General features: G+C 43.4%; 2 protein-coding genes and 1 pseudogene across 2 annotated transcripts; 2 read left to right on the forward strand and 1 right to left on the reverse strand.

Annotated features, from left to right (window-relative positions):
• Positions 1-533: 533 nt before the first annotated feature.
• On the reverse strand, positions 534-7,785 carry LOC133903489 (protein HLB1-like). Its single transcript, XM_062344889.1, has 14 exons — positions 7,340-7,785; positions 6,496-6,618; positions 6,308-6,377; positions 6,089-6,199; positions 5,772-5,855; positions 4,705-4,755; positions 2,614-2,643; positions 2,425-2,487; positions 2,251-2,316; positions 1,945-2,061; positions 1,819-1,854; positions 1,360-1,479; positions 1,052-1,222; positions 534-873 (listed from the first exon to the last, which is right to left on the reverse strand). The coding sequence occupies exons 1-14, from the start codon at positions 7,633-7,635 to the stop codon at positions 763-765; spliced, it is 1,449 nt and encodes a 482-aa protein (XP_062200873.1). The 5' UTR covers positions 7,636-7,785; the 3' UTR covers positions 534-762.
• A 449-nt stretch (positions 7,786-8,234) lies between these two features.
• On the forward strand, positions 8,235-10,161 carry LOC133904030 (cytochrome b5-like; annotated as a pseudogene).
• A 3,498-nt stretch (positions 10,162-13,659) lies between these two features.
• On the forward strand, positions 13,660-14,488 carry LOC133903565 (uncharacterized). Its single transcript, XM_062344983.1, has one exon. It carries the CDS (start codon positions 13,765-13,767, stop codon positions 14,257-14,259), a length of 495 nt encoding a protein of 164 aa, XP_062200967.1. The 5' UTR covers positions 13,660-13,764; the 3' UTR covers positions 14,260-14,488.
• Positions 14,489-15,231: the final 743 nt, after the last annotated feature.

Below are 15,231 nucleotides of genomic sequence, written 5' to 3' on the forward strand. Positions count from 1 at the left end.
AAAGACTGGATGCCCGACGCCCGGAGTTGGAGGATGACCTAGACATGTTGGATGGTGATTCAAATAGTATAAAAATTGATAAAACAATGTGGCATGCCATAGTTTTTTAAAAAAAAATAGTACAAGACTGACACACATACCACCCCACAGGCGCGCGTGCTAGATTTCCTAACTCTTAGACCCTCTCCAACAATATTTCCTTTATTTTATTTTTTTCTGATTTTTTTCGTTCCTATTCTCTTTATTTTCTCTCATCTCCAACAACTTCTCTTTGATAGAAATCACGAAGAGAAAGGAGAGAAAATCTCAGACCGAAAAGAATAACCTTAGAAATACTTTCGTGACAAAAACCGTAAAAAAAATCCGTTAAAACGCTGAAGGAAATAAAAATGTAACAAGAATCTGGGCGAAGCCCTCTAGACCCTGAAGGGAAGCACTGATTTACGAGCTAGGCTTGGAGTCGTAAAGACAGAAGAGGCTGCTATTGAGTATTGGACTAGGCCGTAACATACCCGTGGTCACAAAGGTTGAAATAAAGTACAATGCAAGTTCGTATCTTGATACATCTGATGTGAAGGCACAACATAGTGACACGGCCATTTTTACAAAGGAAAATGGGCCTATCAACTATTAGTGGAAAGAAACGAGTTACAAATCAACATATATGATATACCCTAAATCTAGAAAAGCTGTGCGGCAAATCAGTGCTGGGATCATGATAAATCGAAGGAGGACGCTGCACACTCTCCGCGCAACAAGCCATCAACCGGTGATAATACCTGCAAGGACATCGCTTTTTCCTCTTGCAAAGATAGTGTAGACCAGGCGTATGGCGTCCAGCCAACCGTCAAGAGCCTCCCAGCTATCAGCAACCTGTGAAAAAGAACATAATCAAAAGGATTAAGCCAATCAACTTAAGAAAATAAAAGAATAAATGTTGAATCAACTTGTAGATTCTGGAGAACATATGTTATCCATTTCAACAAAACAAAACAACATCTCCCCCAAAAAAGAACAAATAAACAGTAACAGTGCACTGGCAAGCACGTACCAAGAATGTAGGCCCATGAATAGTTGCTATACAAAGGCCAGCACCACTTGGCAGCGTTAGATCGGTGCATGCTGACACTGAAACAATATCTGCAACATTTATTCTGACAGGCTTTCTCCCTCTGTCCACATGCCCAGGGGATTGTGATGGAGGCTGGTCAGAAGCATCAGCCTACAATTTACACACTTATCAGTCAGAGAGCAAGGCCATGGCAAAGAGGATAAACAGACATCAGTAGCTTCAAACTGCAAAAAGATTATCAGGGATAAGTGTGCGGAGATATAATGAATGAACATTGGCAAAATTACCTGCTGGAGTCCCTCATGATTCAAAATAAACTGCGACCTCTCCCAATCTTTGTGTGGTGCAATGGCGTTATTTGCTGGAGGAGCAGTCAAATACCCCACTTTGAGATATGGCAAAGGTAACTGCATGGTATAGAATGCCAATAAGGACAAAGTTACTCTGCCATAATCAACAATTAGATAGTAGAACATCTAAAGAACTGAAAGTTGTGCTAAAAAGAAGACCAGCACAGCATTATTCAAAGAAACAACATTTAACCAGGTTTCAAGCCCTATTGTTGTCAGTTTTTCCTCATGAATACAGCTTTGCAAGCAAGTTTAATTTACAATTGGACAATTGAACTGAAAAAAGAAACCCTCATATTCCAGCCACATGAAGTTTAACTATTATTGTGTGACACCAGCAAACAAGTAAAAAAATTAACAACAGAGTTTGCAGAAATAGAATAAAATGAATCATACCATTGAGCGGACTAATTGCAAAGCACTGCGATAGACCTGCATCAGACAAAAGAGTACAATGTCAGCTATAGAGTTCTAGTAAAAGACAAGAAAGACATATGGAAAGAAAAACAGATAGATACACACCGAGTAATTTGGCTTCAATGCATGAGCAGCTGCAACATATATAGCAGATTGACTGTAAAGCTTGTTAGGGGAGACATCTGGCTTTCCAGATCTCATAGTATCTTCTGCTAAACCGTACTGCAACATTCAAAAAGAAGACATTCTTGTTACTCTCGTGAATCTTAATCAGATAAGGTATTTAAACTGTAGAAGTTCATTTAAATATATTGAAAGGGTATATATAATATATACTGACAAAACAATGTCACTGTTTTAGCATGCAAACAATATATCATCATTCGGTGGGTTATGAGGCAGGAAGCACACCAAGACAGTTCCGAGGTTGTATATTGCCCGATGGAAATCAAACTGCAGCTGAATTGCGGCACGAAACTACGAAGCAGCAGAAGAGGGTGTCAGTGGTTTATAACAGAAGTAATCTTTTAGTGAGCATATCATCAAAAATAATTCCCAGGCACAGTAATTAGTGAGTATATTTACCTTACTTATAGCTGTTTTTATTATGGTCTGTTTATCCCGGGCTGGAACAATTGCACTCAGTTCCTGCATTGCAAATTCATACTCTTACCAATGAATGGATAGCATAGGCAGGTGCAACTCAAGGGCAAATTGGTAGGCACATTCCAGGCCAAGAAGATTAAGATAACAAATTTTCACAAGATAATGTACCTGTAGCCCAAGACCCCAGTTATTGAGAGCCTGCAATCAAAGAGAAACCCCAAGTTAAGAAAGCAGCCAATGTTATTAAGGGAACTAAAAATAATGCAAGTGAATGCTCAAAATAGTCAAGATTAGGACTTTCAAGTTAAAGTAATCAGACAATAACTTGTTTCATGGCTTTGGATAAATGCAGATGAAGAGAAACAACCCCCCCCCCCCCCCCAAAAAAAAAAAAGAAAGAAAGAGAGAGATCAGTTTATAAAAGTTCAGGTAATAAAATGTGACAGGAATTTAATACAAGGATAAGCCATAGCATGCTCTGGTTCCTTGAGCAGAATTTTTAATGGACATATTGGAACATAAAAATCATTTGTTTAAGAGCACACATACTGCTACCTCTACAAAAAAGGATGGCATTTTTACAGTTTAAACATGAGTGTAATACTTTTCTTTTTTTCTTCCTCTTTTTTGTTGGATCTTGTGGGTTTCATCTGTAGCCTACCTCAACTTGCTTGGGACTAAAAAGCTTTGTTGTTGTAAACACAAGTGTAACGTTAATTGATAATTATATATTAAAAAAAACTTGACCGACCTAGGAGGAACCATGTGGAATTATAAATAAGAAATAGGCACCCAAATTCGTGTTGAAGAGAACTCGAATCTAGATAGTCTAAACGTACATCCACACCCTCAACAAACTGAGCCAGGCTCAGTTCCTATAATTACATATTCAGCACTTCTGAACTTTGATGCCTCTTTCATATCACAGCTATGTGCTCATGCTGCTTGGTGCTATGTACGTGAACAGTAACCACGTGAGCAGTTCACGTGTTACTGTAGCTCCCTGGTAGAGACAGGGCTGGTTGTTAGGGATCATATCAGATTAGTTAGGAATAAGATTTGTTAGTTTAGATTGTTAAGACCAACTCCTATATAAAGGAGGGCACAACATCCTTTGTAATCAAGCAAGAGAAACTAATCTAGATCCCAGTTCTCTTCTTTTAAGTCTCCCTCAATACTTTGTCTCCCAAATCTATAATCTAATCCCTTCCCTAGCAGCCAACGCCACCTAGCTATCTTCCTAGCGGATGTTTACCCTAACATTTGGTATCAAAGATGCTAAGTTCCGACTCCGGCAAGAGCTCCAATTCGCAGGCCATTGAAGCATTGATTAAGCTTATGGCCGACATGAAGGCGTAGATGGGTGAGATGGCTTTGCAATTGGCAGCCATTGACAAGAAATCATCATCAACAACAAGTCAATTGGCTACCTTGCAAGCCAATCTGTCGTCAGTTAGTTTGCCGCCACAACCATCATTGACGCACCAGCCACCTCCTTAACACTGCCGCCCAGTTCAGCTCGATCTGTGACCACACCGACTTCCTAGCTGCCGCAGCAGTCCCTCCGTGTCAGGATCCAACTGCGCAGTCGCCTGCCTCCAGTCGTCGCTCGTCGTCACGCGCCGCCACTCGCCACCGTTCGAGTTGTGCCGGGTCTGTGCAGCTAGGCCGCATGATCTGTTACAGCTAATCAAGACACATAAGATTCCATGTGGCCACAATCGATCCGGTACTATGCTATGTCATCTTTGTCGTCATCAGCTAGCTAAATTTGCTATGTGCACACAGAAAATCTAGACCGCCATGGTCGCCGCCACAGCTTGAGGACGAGCTATCTTGCAAGGAGGGGTGAAGTAGTTATGCGCGTGACAGTAACCGAGTAGCATCTGGTTAGAGATACGATTGATTGCTAGGGATCATATTAGATTAGTTGGTGATAAGATCTATTACTTAGTCTTAGAGATAAGAATTGTTAGTATAGATTGTTAGGCTAGCTCCTATATAAAGGACACAACACCCTTTATAATCAAGCAAGATAAACTAATCTAGTTCCCAATCCCCTTCTTTTAAGTCTCCCCCAATATTGTCTCCACAATCTATGATCTAATATCTCCCCTAGCAGCCGATGCCGTCCGGCTATCCTCCCGGCGGGTGTTTACCCTAACACTTGACCACTTAAATCAAATTGGAACTTCTTTTATCTTTTTTTTTTCATCATACAATGTGGAGTCAAGATAGAGAAAAGGATTCACCGCTGACCTGTGGGCTATTCCAATTAAGCTGGACAGCCTTCTCATAATTCAGTATTGCCTGTCAAATAAAGAAAAGTGTAAATGGATGCAATATAATTTCATTCATAAGCACAAGAAAACGGGATAATTTTCAACTTCGCAATGAAACAAAAGTAAAAATCGGAATGGCATTTATCATGGATGAGTGCTGACAGCAGATAAGCTACTGCAATATTGGAAGAGTGAAGTTTTGGTTTCGTCTATTTATGTAGCACAGGCAAGAAATGAAGAAATCAATTAGGGTAGAAAAAAGTACTTGAAAAAAAGAAAAGCAATCATTAGAACAATTGATTACAAGGCTATTTCGGCGCGATGGATTTGGTACATTCACATGTGGAAATACAAGTAGGAATCAGAATCCCAACATATCCTATAGCTTGATTGAGTAGAGAATATTTTATGAATCAAACAAGGGCATTTAGAAGGAGGGAAAAGACATGTGCAGATCATTTTCTAATCCTCTGGGTCTGCTTTCTTCCCCAAACATTACAACATGATGCTCTCAAAATTTTCAGCAACAGTAAGGTAAAATGGAAAATTCTAGATGAAATTAAGCCTCGAGCACAGTTGGCTCATCATATTAGTAGAAATGCACCAAGGTTTGAAGAAAAGAGAAAAATACTGTTCACACCGCCCACAAAGATCATCAGCTATTAGGGAAATAAAAATTATGATGACTCGAGCCACTTGCTATCCATCTGGCTATCGGCTAAATTGTGAGCTCTTATTTATCCATCAAGATTTACAAAAGAGGCAACTGAGTATTATATATCCTAACAAATGGATAGAACAAAAACATGCACAAGGTTTATTGCAAGCTCACAATTTGGCCTAATAACTCAAAGAAAAATTGCACAAAATTTTATCATTTGAGCAACATAATCGATGGAAATCGCATAAGTGAATAAGCATCACATTCATAAAAGAAACTGAAATAAATTTAAGTATTGTATTTGTCTATTGAATTACTTGCAACATAAAAGTTTGAGTTAATCATAAACAAAGCCTATGGACATGTGAGACATTTGACTAGACCTGCTTCCAGAGTTCTTCAGCTTCTTTTGTGCGACCTCGCATTTTTGCCCGATCAGCAATAGCAATAGCCCAGTTATAATATGCCTAAAAGAAAAACAAATGTGTCAAAGGAGCATCAATAGTAAAAATGTTGTTATCTGTGAGCACTATACATTAGAACCATGAAGCCACATTCTGCAGGATAATCACAAAGCTTTTCATAGACAGTTGGGGGGAAAATGAATGTGCTATTTTTATTTTCATTTATTTATAAGGTCAAAAAACTCAAAAAATCTTTAATCCTTCATATAAAACAATGTATCAAATAAGAAACTTACATCATAAAGAGTTGGACAAAGTCGGGTAGCTTCAGCATACTTTTTGCAGGCCTCCTCAAGCAATGCATCTTTGGAGGAACTAGAATTGGGATCCACATTGTCTGCACTCTCCTGAAATAATATTTTAAAGGAATAAGATACAAGCTCACCTGAAATCTAAATATCAATTTGTAATGTACAATTAACATGCATGCTTTAAACAATGGAATGTAGATGTACCTGGAGGACTAGAGCCCAGTTATAATATGCATCAGGGTCATCAGAATTTCTTTCAATTGCACTTACATACCTGCATAACAAAACTTTAAAACTCAGCGGTAATAAGTAATTACAGATGAAGTTCACAGAATGTGTAAGCTAATTGCAACATTAAGAAACAAAGTTCAATCAGGCAAGGTAAGCAAAACCTTTTGGCAGCAAAAGAAAGAATCCTTTGGCGAGAACGGCCTTCCTCATCAACTCCAGTTACACTATTTATCAAGTCCATCGCTACATCATGGTGGGATGAGAATTGCTGTGCGCTATCTTGGCTGAAATGGATTGATAAAATTAATAAAACTCTTACCATTGGGACCATTTCATTAGAAAATTTTGTGTAGGCCAAGAGAAGAAATGGTCAAATAGTTACATTGTGGCAGAACTGAATTAATGGTATACGACATTACAGAGTGTTTAAGCAGATACTCCATATGATGATTAATGCATCTACTGACAAGTGACAACCATCTTGTACCCATTATCACAGTGGGAGAAATTGTCCGCAACTTCTTCCTAACCAAGACCTAGAGATAATAAAAAAGCAATGTGCTGAGATGAAAGTGCTTCCATATCCATACCTAACAATACAACAATCCTACCAGAAGGTGAGAGTTCTAGTAGTAGGTGCACCTGGACACTAATTTTGCTTTGCTGAAGTAAGATCTCCGAACTGTTAGCATCGACAGAAAGAAATATGCTTGCACCTACGCATTCTACTGAAACATCTACTATAAGTAACAATCAGCGCCATTTATGTTGCTGAGATACACCTAAATATGATGATACTACAATTCCACTAGCACAGCAACTAATAACCACTAAAAATATGCAGCAGCGGCAGAATTCACGTAGGCGACGCAAATCCAATGTGAATTAAGAAGTGTGTAGCTAAAAACCCAATGCCGCAAACCTAACCAAGTCACAGTGATCCCTTACACGATGTGAGATCTAAATGGCGTGGCAGCGAGACGTGAATGGTGAATCCGCACTAACCTGTAAGAAAAGCCCTCGGCGTCGGCGGATCCGACTTCTCTCCCCTCCCCGAACGCGGATCTCGTGCCGCCGGCCGCCTCGGCGTCCTCCTTGAGGTCGCCGAGGAGCTCCCGCATGGTGAACGGGCGGGACTCCTCGGCCCCCATCGCCGCCTTCACCTCCTCCTGCTTCGCTGTGGCCGATCGCGGAGGCTCCTCCTCCTCCACCATCTCAACCTCCGGCGCAGCCGCCGGCTCCCGCGCGCCGTTCGCGAGATCTTCGGCACCCGCGGGCCTGGTCTCCGTGGGCTCCTCCATGACCACTCCTCTGGGTTCGCGCTCGCGAGGCGGGATCTGGGACTGGAGGACTCGAGCGCGTGGTGGTCACTGGTCTGAGTGGTCTCGTCTCGCTCCGCACGGCCGCGTGGTCACTGCGCGAAAGGAAACCAGCGGGGGGCCGAGGCGGGCGCCGCGTCAGCGGAGGGGAGGGGAAGCTTACGTGTCAACGCATGACTCACCCGTCATGGCGTTATGGGCCGGGCCGGAAGTCCAACACGAGATTACGAAAAGGCCCGGGTCAAACGAGCCCAGTCCGGCCCGCTCTGGAAGGGCAATTTCATTGCTAAATGGATGGATTCAGTGCGGTTTTGGTTTTTTAGCTGTGGCAAGTCTTGATTCTTTTCTTTTAAATATAAATTGTGGGGGCGTTTTGCCTCAGGGCGTAGGTGCTTGCCATGGCCGGCGAGAAGGGAAGGAAATTCTGTGAGAGTCGGTCTCACAGAAAGATCCTCATCTCTGCGTGACACGTATCCTGTACTTCTCTCACATATATTCAATCAGACCGTTGGATCCAGAACGAACGGTGTAGATCAGGATCTCACGGAGGTCTTTCTGTAGAGGGTCTCATATAATTTTTTTCCGGCGAGAAGAAGGTCTTTGGGTTCGAGTAGGTCGCCAAGCACAACGTCACCAAGGACTGCTGGATCATCATCGCCGGCAAGGTGCGGCTTTTCTGCTCCCCCTTTGTGGTGCTATGGGATTTTCGATGGCTGGTGACCTGATTGTGGTTGTTTCATACTCAAGTAGTACATGGTTTCGTGAAATTGGTTAGTGTTCTTGTTGGTGAATGGTGATTGATTTTGTTTTCCCCTCCGGCTGCAAAGGTTTTGGAGCTCGGGATGCTATCTGTTAGGTGATTAGGTTTTTGGAGGATAACTGATTGTAGGCTGGGCTTCTGGAGGCGGCAAGATTGAATCAGTTGGGCTGGCATCCATCTTCGTTACATGTGGCCTTCAATATTCTGTGATTTGTGAGCTTGCAGAATTTCTCTAATCAGATCCACTAATTTGCTGACACTCTGGCTGGCAAACCAGTAGAGATGTTTCTGGATCAAATATGCAGTGACTATTATTCATCAGTGATGGTGACCCAACCGGGTCCGGTAACCGCCTTTTAAATCCATTTCATGTTGTTCCCTGTTCAGTGGGGGTGACCCAATCCCGGTCCAATAACCTCCTTTTGGATCCACTTCATGTTGTTCCATGTGCTTGGATGATTATAGAACAACAAACATTTCATAGGACTTGCATTTAATCTACTCGTTGCACATGTTCAGTATTTACCACAAGGACCTTTGGTCGATATCAAAATGTAAACAAAGCTTATAAACTGTGCACTTTTTCCGGATGATGAAATGCCAATGTAGGACAATAAAGAAAAGCCGGTTCGTCCTTATCCTGCTTTTTTCCTGTACACTAACTTGTCATGGTGGATGAAAACTAGCCAACTAAAATATAAGTCCTCAAAAAAGTCAATTAAAATACAGAATACGTTGGGGATGATTTGCGGTTGATCTTCGTAGCCCTAAGCTAGTTATAGATTCACCACTATTCTCTCCCTGGTAGTGTGATAACTGGACTTGGTAACATCCGCAGAGCTTCCCAACATAGATGGACTATTGTAGAAATTATGCTACCACAATGGTCTGATGCCTGTTGTTAACTAACTGTACTGGCTCTCTTTTTCACTTTTTCCGTAAATTAGGAATGTTAAAAAGATGGAGTGGTGTAAGACATTGAAACATCAAAACTTATGCTTCTGCTGTCTCTAATGTGTCCAATTTCTTTTACTCATCAGAAATTGGGATAAATGACTGGAAATTTCTGTCATCTGTGCGGCAAAATGCATTTGACCACGACATCTCTTGCTATTTTACATTTCAGGTGTATGATGTGACTCCTTTTATGGATGAACATCCTGGTGGTGATGAGGTGTTGCTAGCTGTAACTGGTGAGCCATGTTTCTGTTGTATTTCATAGTTTCAGTCTTGAACCATGCGATTTAAATATTGAAAGCCAATCGCTGCTCTTGAATGCAACCAGGGAAAGATGCTACAAGTGATTTCGAAGATATTGGCCACAGTGATTCTGCAAAGGACATGATGGAGAAGTACCACATCGGGCAGATTGATGCTTCAACCATCGTGGCAAAGCGTATTAATGTACATCCCCAGCAAGTGCCCCACAATGCGGACAAGGATAATGATCTCCTCATTAAGATCTTGCAGTTTCTTGTTCCCATTTTGATCTTGGGTCTTGCATTCGCTATCCGGCAGTATACCAAATCGGAGTAGTTCTGTTCTTAGCGATTTGCTTCGGTGTTACAGTGTTCATGTGAAATGGTTTGGATGAAAACAGTTTAATAATTGTTTAGTTTATTTGTGGAACTATGTTATCTCGTTGATTGTGAGGTACTCTGTATTATGAACATCCATGTTTGTGCCCAAGTACGTTCTTTTCCCCCATGATCTGATGAGATATAAGATGATATACAATTCTTTCTTGAAAGTCGACATGAGATTAGTGCAATTATGTTTATTCTGTGTGTGGGCGCGCGTGGTAATGAACAGAGTCAGAGCATAAACAATGTTCGACGCGCCTTGTTTCAGAAAACAATGTCCCAGTGTGCGTTTGGTAGAAATATCGGTAATTTAATCTGCTGTTCTCTCTAACGAGACAAACATGCGAATTTAACATTTGTTGAGCGTTGCTGTGGCTGAGCTAGGGTAAAAATACACCTCACACGGTTCGTTTCAACTCTGGGATTATTTGCATCCAGTGGCGGCTTGGACCAGTTGAGGTTCGCCAGATTTGCCTCTTCTGGATTGAGAGGAGGGAAGGAGGATCCCATCTTGAACATGCTACTCCTTGCATGGACGATGAACTTCTCTCATACCAGAAACAGATAGCACTAGCAGAGACGTTCTCCGCATCTACAGCCCAAGAAAACTAGATCCGAAATTTGCTCCGATCACAGAACAGTCAGGTAAGTGCCGGATGCAGTGAGGGCACACAAAGAAACAGATCGAAAATTGTAATTCATCAGAGTAGCAGACGAATGACTTAATCAAGGGGCTCTATCCGCCGCATCCAGTATGCTTGCTCAGTAAAAAAATTGCTGCCATTGCTGACAAGATACTTATCTACAAAAACGTGCTTCTATCCATAACGAGTGGTACTTGATTCAACATACAAAGAGATTGGGTATAATGAAAGCATGTTACCGTTAAAACTTCTACAACAAATCATACAAAACGTGTCGAAGATCATGGCTGCTCAATCCTATTGTGGAGGGTGACCACTAAATCATGCGCATCGTCCAGGAGCTTCCAAATGTCTACTCATCTTACTATACCATATGTTTTCATCTCATTGAATTATGCGATTCAAGGGAAGAACTATCAAAGCACGCGGGGTTTTTTCCAAATCAAATCAAGCAACAGGAGCAACTCGCTCCCTTTTTTAACATCTCAAATGCAAACATGCAAGAACTCATTTGGAACTTTATCTACAAAATTTCAATTGTAAACAGCTCAGTCTACAACAATAGGACCACCAAGCATACCATCTTTTCTTATACAAACATATAGGCAATAACTCCCATTGCATATAAAAGTTAACTCGTCGATTAAAAAACACAAATTATGGTTATCAGAAGCCTCACCTCATCAAACGAGCTCAGATACTGAGTGACAAGCAGCTGATCATCGCAATGCTTCAGATCACTGCTCCAAGAGTGCACGGACCAGCCCTCCTACAGATGAATGTCAAGAACCTGCGCTTTACACACCCAGGCCACACCCGTTCATATAATTATCAACCACTACCAAAAAGATCCAATCAAAACAGTCAGTACAAAACATGACCAAGAAAGTGCGGTTGGCGGCGATGGCGAGGTCACCGCGATCGCCGGTCACCTGGAAGGACTTGAACAGCAGGAGAGCCGTCCCGAGCCCACCTGTGTAGAGTGTGTAGTCCGTCACTTGCCTCTCCGCCTTGGCCCACGTCTCCTCCACGAACTGCAGGGGAGCCGAGCACTTGGCGCGCGCCGCAAAACCAACCGACCCGGACGGACAGGCAGAAGCCACAGGCCACACCGATTGAGAGTCGTGCCTTATCCTTGAGCCGGAGCGCGGCGCGGAGGTGCCGATCGGCGAGCCTAGGGTAGGGACAAGGGCACGCAGCCTCGGCCGCATGCCGTCGGCGCGCCATTCCCGCGTCGCCAGAGTGATGGCTCGGCTACGCGCCGCCGACTCGACCTTCCTGCGTCGTCTCGAGCTGCCTCTGTCGCGCGCAGCCGCCGAGCCTACCATCCACCTCGGCCGTGCGCCGCGGACTCGGCCTTCCCCGCGTTGTTGCCACCCGCCTCGTCTTTGCGCCGCCACCGACTCCTTGCATCGCTGAGCCCGCTGTCCGCCGAGGCCACGCGCCACCACCTCGACATTCGCCGTGTCGCCCGGCCTCGCTCCCAACCCTAACCGAGCGCGAGCGCGCGTCGTCCGACAACCACCTCGCCCCCAACCTTAACCGAGCACCACGAAATGAATCGCTCCAAATGGGCCGGGCTGCCCACAGGACGTGCTTCATTGAATCAAAATTTTCTACCAAAAATACCCTATACTAATCATATCTCCAACACATACTACTCATACTAGTGGTATGTAATACATTCAATCTAAACCATCGGATTCTCACAAATGGATGGATAATATTGATTTTGGTGTACTGTAAAAGTTCTCTAGATAACTCACTATCATTTTCCATATTTCCTCCTGTGCTGGAATATCTGGGATACTTTCTTGTTCATCCTCAACTGAAGACTCACAGACTGTGGCTACATCCTTATGAGACACTTCTACATGAGTCATGTCACTTCTCTCACTCTGTTTCTCATTAGATGAACTAGATGAAGACTGATTTTCATCCATCTGCTCTGGCTTTTTTGCAGATGTGTCATCCTGAACTTCTTGCTCTGTATTGAGACAAGGATTTCCTTCCTCACTCGTGTGATGCTCTTCCAAACTAGGTTTTTCAGGAACTTCTTCAGATTTAACAGAACTAACACCAGATGCTTCACCTTTGTTAGAACTAACGCTCCCTTCGTGGTTGTCCCCACCTGTTTCATTTGATTTTTGCTTGCTCTCTTCGATACTGTATGCAGATTTCCTAAGACAATGCTTCCTCAATAACAGATATCCCTTCCTACATGAAATACTCCAGGTCATCAAGTTCAACTTCAGGCAATCAAGAAAATAGCACGTAAATAAAATTTGTTTTGATCAACTTCAGACAGCAATATGGAGTTAAAAGGAAGAGACATAATAAAGCACAGAACAAAATACCTGTTCTGGGCCTTAACTACATCTCTTTCTGCTTCTGAACTATCAAGGTTGTAACTGCATGGGTTGAAGTTCGGATCACTTGGAGGGTATCATAAAGATCACAAACATACATGCTACACAGCATATTAATTTCACAGCACATTTGTTCTTACTGGAAAAAAATATCTTGTTGAATTGCGTCCATTGAAAGAAAAATACATTTTACAAATAGTACTTAAAAGAAGCTCAATCGTGTGTACAACATGCATATTCATTAATTTCGTTCTGCCTATTTAGCCCACCTAACAGTCCAAACTGTTCAAGTTCAGATTTATGCAAATCTATAAGTAAAAAAGTCTAAAAATAAAATAAAACGCCCATGTTGAGTTTTTTTTTTTACTAAAAATATACGTGCACGTTATAAATCTAAAGGATACATGTGCCGTTTTTAGATGTTTCCTAACCTTGCACTTAATTCCCAAAAGACATTGATAATCAGCTTCTAAGTTGGGCGTTTAGGTGCACCCATTTGACACCAAACGCGAGCTGCGTCCACCGAAACCGAAACGTCCCTGTCTGCTTGCTCTTGGTGAGCTAACCAAAGCATCCATGGCTGACTGACCGCTAGCTCAACGCCCAACCACCTACTCCCTCCAACACTCCCCTATAAGCATCCCTCGTGCAAGCCTCACTTGCATCACGCAAAACACACTACAGCACGTATCCAAACACGCAGCGACTCCAGCTGAGCAAGCCAAGATCGCCACCGGTCTCGACCCGCGCCGGCGATGGGTTCGCTCACCGTGTCGACGGCGGCGGGCGGCAACAAGGAGCGTGAGGGAGCGGAGATCATCACGGGCGCGGAGGCGTGCTTCGCCCACTCCAAGGAGCTGCTCAAGGCGCTGGGGTTCCCGGGCGGGGTGATGCCGCTGCGGGGGCTGGAGGAGTGCGGCCTGGTGCGGGAGACCGGGTTCGTGTGGATGAGGCAGAAGGCCCCCTACGAGCACTACTTCCAGGGCACGGGCACGCGGGTGCGGTACGACGCGGAGGTGACCGCGTACGTGGAGGACGGGCGGATGAAGCGCATGACCGGGGTGCGCAGCAAGCAGCTCATGCTGTGGGTGCCCATCGCCGAGATGAGCCTCGACGGCGCCGCGCGCGACAGGATCTACTTCAAGTCCGCCGTCGGGATCGGCCGCTCCTTCCCCGCCGCCGCATTCGCCGACGAGGAGGAGGAGGAGAACAAGCCCGCCGCCGCCGCCGCCGCTGCCAGCAACGAGTGAGAGCACTGCTGAGACGCGCGCGCTTGGCGGCGACACGGCCTTGTCGCAGCGGCCGGTGCTGCGAATTACGTGCGCGCACGAGCACGTGACGCGTCTTGTCTCTCTCGCGCGTGATGGTGCATGTATCTTTCCTTTGCGAATTTCTTTGCTTCTCCATTGCCAGTTTACCACGGTTGATGCGTGGATAACAATCGAGCAAGTATGATATGCTAGTACAAATTAAGCAAAATGTTGGGTGCGTATGGCTGGCTGGATTTGAGTATTTGAGCAACCAACCAAATCGATTCAGATCCTCTCACTTCACCATTGTGAAGTAAGAGATTTTTTAATAATAATATTTTTTTGAAAAATTACAAAAATAATAGCTACATTCATAAAATTATAAAAATATGTATCTGTCGGCATTCTGATATGTCATAACTCCGCATTACGACAACCTACATGGCAGGCGATAAAAGACTTGCGAAGTCGCTGAAAATGGCTCGCGTTGGATTTCAGATCCAAACAACAAAGTCACCACAAAGGGGCGACGCGAGACGCGGCGTATCATGATTGATATGGATGATGCTGAGGGAGCACGAGCCTACAATGAGTGCTTGGTATGCGGATGTTCGCATTTGAAGGGGCAATACAATCAGTATTATGTGGACACTATAGCGTCAGAAGAGTAAGTTAGGTGTGTACCGATACGCAAGCTGAAGAAGAAGAAAAAAAAACTTCGAAAGAGACTCGTATTTGAAGCACGATGTGATTGTTTTCATGTTATATTACTATTTGGATTGTGCCCTATGTTTATAATATTCATCAGACTATATGTTAAACTCTTGTAATATTGGGACATTATTATATTATGCAATATTCGGACAACGTGAGTGCGTGTTGTAATATTTGAAGCATGTTGTGTTATGTACAATTTGAATTTATTAGACAAACCGAGTATGTGATGTTATATTTGGACCATATTGTATTATG

This window comes from Phragmites australis, chromosome 21 (assembly GCF_958298935.1).
Source record: "Phragmites australis chromosome 21, lpPhrAust1.1, whole genome shotgun sequence".
Lineage (NCBI taxonomy): Eukaryota > Viridiplantae > Streptophyta > Magnoliopsida > Poales > Poaceae > Phragmites > Phragmites australis.